Genomic DNA, 7,500 nt, shown 5'->3' on the forward strand with positions numbered 1-7,500 from the left:
GGTGGTGGAGTTAGGGGTTTCTCCATGAGAGGGAGAGAGGTGGTGGAGTTAGGGGTTTCTCCATGAGAGGGAGAGAGGTGGTGGAGTTAGGGGGTTTCTCCATGAGAGGGAGAGAGGTGGTGGAGTTAGGGGTTTCTCCATGAGAGGGAGAGAGGTGGTAACCTGACGCTGCCAGATCCAAGAAGCTTGCTACACAAATTTGTTTCACAGCTTATTGTGATCTGGGATCGCGGAAGCAAATTCGATGACGGGGCTGTTCCTTTTTTTCAAGATACTTGGTAGATGATTGGATGGGACCGTCTGTCTATCACCGTGTGGGCGTGCAAACACAACCAATCATATTGACGTGTCTATTATAGCTTCACATCCGGTTTCGCACATATCCCGCCCTTAGCTCACGCTGATTGGTTCGGTACGGAACGGATTTGTGTCAGCTCAACTGCCTGAGAGATCCCAGATGAGTGCTGTGTTGGGGAACATGGTTACCCAATACCGCCCCCATCTGGCAGCGTCAGGTTAGACAGGTGGTGGAGTTAGGGGTTTCTCCCGGACAGCAACGATTTATGACAAATAAAGTAATCAATCAAAATCAATCAATCAAAAACCATGTCCTGGACCCACCTGTGTGATGGTGTCACAGTTCAACACCTTTACCGGCGTGACGTCTGGTCCCTCGCCGTGCACCAGCACCTGCAGCGTCTGATTGGAGGAGAATTAAGCACAGCTGTCAGTCACACAACACGCTGTCCTGTGATTGGATGAACTCATCTGTCAAGGCATGTGACATACAGTACATAAACTATTCAATTATAGCAAACAAAAGCCACGCAAAGCAATGATAAAAAATGCTAATCAAAATGGGACTGTTTGGGTGCCGAACTAGTACACATTACTATCAGCATGCATACTATGAAGTTCATACTGTACCCAACAAGTTGAGTCTACTCTTAAGGGGTGCATAAGTGACAGCAAGTATACTAGTAAATGCAGTATAATATCATTTTAAAGGGATATTCCACTTTAAAAAAAAAAACGTAGATGTTATCGTCTACTCAGGCTTATGTGTGAACACCCCAGACACTTTCTAAGATGCTCGATTCAGTAATTAAATATTTGATATTCATTTTAGCTGCCCCGCCCCTTCCTATACAAACCCATTGTAATTCAAACTCCATTTTAACCATGAGAGATTCATTGAAAACACCCAACCTTTTTTTCTCTGGTGACCGATATTGTCCTTCTAATACGTGATTTTTCATTTACCGTAAAATCATTTATTTTTAATAATTGTTTTGGAAAATAACCTCTTCCAGGAGGTGGCCGGAGGAGACTAAGACATCAAAAATAATTATTACAAATAAATGAAAACAGTAAAATGAAAAAGAAACATTTAAAAAAAACATTTCACATTCCCCTCACGTATTATTAGAAGGACAAAATATCAACATGTCAACAACAAAAAAAAAGGACGGGTGTTTTCGATGAATCTATCATGGTTAAAATGGAGTTATATGAAGTTATAATGGGTTTGTATAGGAACTAGGAAGGGGGGCGAGGCAGCTAAAAATGAATATCAAATATCTAAATACTGACTCGAGCAACTTAACCCAATCTGACCGGGCACCCATTTTGGTGTCAGCATCATGTCGTGCTTTAGCTATTGAAAAATAGCAGATCTACAAGCTCATATCGCGCCACCGAGTGGCGCGATACGAGCTTGTAGGTCTGCTATTTTTTTTTTATCGAAGAACGACTGACATTTTTAGAATCTGATCTCAGGTCAGAATGGGTTCGTCAGACCAGCGTGTGTCCCATAGAGTTATATATCTATAGAGAAGACACCCGAGTTCTCCTCCCATCCACTTGCATTGAGTTGCTCAAAAGCGCATGAGGCGGATTCACTCCTCCTTCCTGGTAGGAACAGAGTGCATTCTGGGACGGAGTGCAATGGTGAGTGGCCCCAAACCAGGGGGGCAGTCAGCCAGATATTTCGTGAAGCCTCATTTGAAATCGGTAGTTCATATAATGTGCCTGTTGTGGCGCTGGACTGGACCCAAAAAGCCCCATAGCTCCATAGAGGCCCATGTATTTTGGCCCAACTTCACCTAGACTGTATTACCTTAATAAACATGGTCATGAATACTTTCTGCTTCCAGTCACTAGTTTAAAGTCTCATTTCTAATGTCATAATATTCTTTTTGGAAAATTATGGTCCCATTAATTAAAAAAATGACCATAAAGAAAAAAAACCATCGCGTATGTTCTGAGGGGCGTGGCTACCGTTACAGTCTATGATCGGGATTCCCCTCCCACTCGAGTCAAAATAAAAACCAACGGAGAAGAAGGGGGGAAGTCCCGCCTCGTTGTCTGGGCAGCCAATGGCCAGCTGGTCCAAAACGGAGCCAGCCAATGGCCAGCTGGTACCAAACGGATCTAGAAAGATGGCGACTTACAGTGCAGGAATAACAGGCTTCATTTTACGTCCATGTTAGACCCGGCGAACGCTTTGTCCATATTTTTTACAGTCTATGCCCCAAACACATGAACGCGCTGCCGTTGAACGCGCACGAGCGTCGTCTGTCGTGAACGTGTACAATGTTAGTCAACGGACAGCGCGTTCATGTGTTTGGGGCCAGGCTGCAATACCTTCATTCGGCCACTATGTCCATTTCGCCTCAGGGTTTCCTCTGGGTGCCTTCTCTATTCATATATATACTCTAAGGTGTGTCCAGTGGAAACCTCGTATGAATCTGATCTCAGGTCAGAATGGGTTTTAAGTGAACACTGGTACTCACAAGGGTGATGTATTCTACGTCGTCCCCCAGCAGCCCCGTGTCGTTCAGAGTGTACTTGGCTTTCTTCAGCTTGGCGTCCACCGGCCCTTTCTCCACCTGGTGCTTCAACGCCTTGTACAACTTGTACAGAGGCTCCCCTGCTGTGTCCTACACGCACACACGCACACACACACACACACACACACACACACACACACACACACACACACACACACACACACAAGCATTTAGATGCTGAGGAAGCGACTAGGTAGCAGTGACACACAGAAATAAAACATCCTGCTTTGTTGTTACCCTGAGGAACTGGTAGAGACAGATGCACATCCAGTTACACAGCATCCTCTCCACCACCGTCTCTGACCTGCATGGACACACATACGCACACACATAACATACGCACACACACAATCAGTTCATTAGTACACATTTCTTGATTATTCAATATTTGAAAAAGTAATGAAATATTTACGAGTTACCGGGTAATTGACTGTAGAACCTCCCGTTCGCGAGTTACCAGAGTTATGTTTTCATTGTTTAATCCACGTTCTTTTTTATTAAAGATGGAGTGTTTTTGTACTTTTTCAATTTTTGTATGTGTGTATAGAGTTAATATCACTCTAATAGACTCCCAGGTGTGGTTATAATATTCAAATATTAGCAAAGAGCAGACCTACAAGCTCGTATCGCGCCACTCGGTTACCTTACGGTTACCATCCAGGCACTCTACCCCTGAGCCCCCACCGCCCCTAAGTGTTAAGTGTGTGGCATGGCGTGGGTTCTCTCTCTCACCGGCGGAGCATGAGTTTGGGGTTCTTGCTCTGGACGTGCTCGTCCATCAGCTCTAACAGCAGTGTCCTCATGATGTCCGTGTAGTACTCCAGCTTGCCGTGCAGAGCCACGGTCAGCAGGGACGAGAAGTAGACCCGGGCCCGGGCGTTGAAGTCCGGCCGGCTCTCCAGCGTACGGATGAACTGGAGACAAAGCATGACGAACACCGGGTTAGAAAAATAAACTATAACTTTTGTTTTAAAAGTAGCTTATACTGTGATTTGATTGTATGGATTGTATTGGATTGGATTATGGATGTATCATGTATACCTATGTTTATTTTTATATAGGATGTTGTGTACTGTTGTTTTTGTCTGTTTTTGTCTGCCTTTTATTTTTCAACTTTTACTGATCTTGTATTTAAGGTTTGTTTGTCTTGTTTTCTGTTGTCCTTTTTCTTTGGGGTGAAAATTCAATGTGTTTAAACTCTTTTATGTCATACTTGTGGGGTTTATTTAAGAGAAGCTGTTAATGTTAATTATTCTTTTTCAAACTCTATCTCAATAATGCTTCTGTGAAAAAAACCAATAAACAAAGTTATTAATAAAAAAAAAAGCATGCAGTGGTGGAAGATGTTCTCGCTAAGTTCGGCCTCTATCATTTCATTAATCTATGGGTCAACGCAGACGGGTCAGACTCACGTTGATCAAACGTTCCGGTTCGGCCTCTATCATTTCATTACTCTATGGGTCAACGCAGACGGGTCAGACTCACGTTGATCAAACGTTCCGGTTCGGCCTCTATCATTTCATTACTCTATGGGTCAACGCAGACGGGTCAGACTCACGTTGATCAAACGCTCCGGTTCGGCCTCTATCATTTTATTACTCTATGGGTCAACGCAGACGGGTCAGACTCACGTTGATCAAACGTTCCGGTTCGGCCTCTATCATTTTATTACTCTATGGGTCAACGCAGACGGGTCAGACTCACGTTGATCAAACGTTCCGGTTCGGCCTCTATCATTTCATTACTCTATGGGTCAACGCAGACGGGTCAGACTCACGTTGATCAAACGCTCCGGTTCGGCCTCTATCATTTTATTACTCTATGGGTCAACGCAGACGGGTCAGACTCACGTTGATCAAACGTTCCGGTTCGGCCTCTATCATTTTATTACTCTATGGGTCAACGCAGACGGGTCAGACTCACGTTGATCAAACGTTCCGGTTCGGCCTCTATCATTTTATTACTCTATGGGTCAACGCAGACGGGTCAGACTCACGTTGATCAAACGTTCCGGTTCGGCCTCTATCATTTCATTACTCTACGGGTCAACGCAGACGGGTCAGACTCACGTTGATCAGGAACGTCTTGCTGTTGAGCAGGTTGGAGAACTGGTTGAGGGCCTGGTTGACGATGGCCCTGCGGCTCTCTGGGATGTTGAGTTTCCCGGTGATCATGGGGTCGTTGTCGCCCTCCTTGGACGGCAGGAAGAAGTTCCGGTCGGTGTAGGTCTTGTAGTCCAGGAAGGGGATGCGCGCCTCGCTCAGGTCGCTGGTGTGGTCCTCCATCTCGATCATCAGGTCTGACCGGGGAGGAGACAATTTACCATGAATATTGTTGCTGTCGTCGGGCAGAAACCTTGTATTTCCATATAGTCGCTCTCAAACTTAAACATGTATTAATCATGATTAATCACAATTCGAAACTATGTCCAAAATATACCTGTATATTGTTGTGGGAATGGTAAGATAAATGTCAGATGCGGATATATACATTTAACCCATTCTGACCGGGCACCCATTTTGGTGTTGGCATCATGTTATGCTTTAGCTATTTAAAAATAGCAGATCTACAAGCTCATATCGCGCCACCGAGTGGCGCGATACGAGCTTGTAGGTCTGCTATTTTTTGAAAAATCAAAGAACGACTGACATTTTTTAGAATCTGATCTCAGGTCAGAATGGGTTTGTCAGACCAGCGTGTGTCCAGTGGAAACCTCGTATGAATCTGATCTCAGGTCAGAATGGCTTAACATACGTATACGTATGTTTTATTCTTTATAACAAATCCAGTGTGTCTCTCACCCCGTTGTCGTGATTTTGAATTTGCAGCCTTTTAAGGCAAAAACCAACAATATGTTGGTAATTACCATCCAGAAATTATTATTATTACCATCCAGACAGGGCAGAGTGGATGGGGTTATGGGATGTCTGGGGCGGTTCATCCAATCATGGATTAACCCATTCTGACCTGAGATCAGATTCATACGAGGTCAGATTCAAGCTCGTATCGCGCCACTCGGTGGCGCGATATGAGCTTGTAGATCTGCTATTTTTCAATAGATAAAGCATAACATGATGCCGACACCAAAATGGGTGCCCGGTCAGAATGGGTTAATTGCGTTAAAGTTTTTAATATACCGGTAATTAATTTCACAAATTAATTAACTCAGTTAATTTGACAGCCATAATATATACACACACACACACACACGCATATGTGTGTGTGTGTGTGTGTGTGTGTGTGTGTGTGTGTGTGTACCAGTAAACTCCTTCTTGCAGCGGTCTCTAACACTCTCCTCCAGGTTCTCCAGCTGATGTTTCACCTTCTCATACTCTCTCTCTGCCTGCTGACTCTTCCTCCTAACATGCGCGCACGCACACGCACACACACACACACACACACACACACACACACACACACACACACACACACACACACTGTATGTAGTCATAGCACGTCATAGTACATATGTATAGCATAGTAGTATAGATGTATAGTTTATATGTATAGCTTAATTATATAGATATTCCACTGTTACTTTCTTAGCTTACGCATGTTTCTTGATAAATGTTTTTATGTGATGTATTCCCATGCTTTTTTGTTCTTGCTTAATGTAAGTCGCTCTGGATTAAGAGCGTCTGCTAAATGCCTAAATTGTAAATTGTACACACACACACCAAGCATTTAGCATTATTGCAGGTGTGCGCTACTGCTAATACAGTGAGGGTGCTGATGAATATTAAACTACTGTGTTGTCTGTCTGTGTGCAGAAGCAGAAGTTGTAACGAATATGTGTGCATCACGAATATGTGTGCATCACATATATGTGTGTGTGTGTGTGTGTGTGTGTGTGTGTGTGTGTGTGTGTGTGTGTGTGTCAGACCTGTAGCAGTACACGGACACAGCGATGAACAGCAGCATGGGCAGGATGACTCCAGGTATGATGATGGCCAGCGGTACCTCGTCCTTCCGGGCGTAGTACACTGAGCCCACCTGCCACTCCCCGTTACCGAACTTCACCTGAAACAGTATCGTTTTCACTCATTTTCAGATCAAGGGCCATCATTTATTCATGCATACGGACCACCATTTGATGACATTTGTGAACCGTTTCTGACCGAGGCCAACAAGTCATTGAACTTTTTTTTAACTTTCGTCTTTTCATGTCATATGAAAGCAGGGAATCATAGCTTCAAATTGACATATTGGTTGTTTTTTCAATTTGACCCACCAGTTTTGGTGATATGGCTTATAGAGTAATGTTTTGCAGAAAACAGCGAGTTGAGAAAACAGGCCTGAAAGGTTCACTTCTGTGGTCTCTAACATTACACCTATAGGTACATACTGTAGGTGTAAAAATTTATTTCATATTTATGAAAATAAATGTATGTCGATTTCAGCTCTGATATTTATTTCATGCTCTAGTATGTGAAGAGTCACATTTAGCCTCACAGACAGAATATTTTGTTGTTTTTGTTGGATAAGATTTCGTCCACAATTCCATGCTGTATCGACTATTGATGTTGGTACCATTAGGAGAGATAACAGGCAAAACATTGATCAAAAGTACAATTCTTCTACATTCTCTCTAAAGGTCTAGACTTCTTGTAAATTAAGTAATGCAGATTTTTTTTACAATCATTTAACT

General features: G+C 43.5%; 1 protein-coding gene across 1 annotated transcript in view; it reads right to left on the bottom strand.

The window, feature by feature from the left end:
- The window catches only part of LOC310853693 (plexin-B2-like), a 280,087-nt gene that overhangs the window by 19,423 nt on the left and 253,164 nt on the right, over nt 1-7,500 (bottom strand). The window contains 7 exon segments of the mRNA XM_083758088.1: nt 622-699; nt 2,796-2,942; nt 3,090-3,156; nt 3,585-3,766; nt 4,922-5,151; nt 6,111-6,211; nt 6,736-6,872. Of these exon segments, the coding sequence (XP_083614214.1) occupies nt 622-699; nt 2,796-2,942; nt 3,090-3,156; nt 3,585-3,766; nt 4,922-5,151; nt 6,111-6,211; nt 6,736-6,872 (942 nt within the window).

The sequence above is a fragment of the Protomyctophum parallelum genome (assembly GCF_964188405.1).
Source record: "Protomyctophum parallelum genome assembly, chromosome: 22".
Taxonomy (NCBI): Eukaryota; Metazoa; Chordata; class Actinopteri; order Myctophiformes; family Myctophidae; genus Protomyctophum; species Protomyctophum parallelum.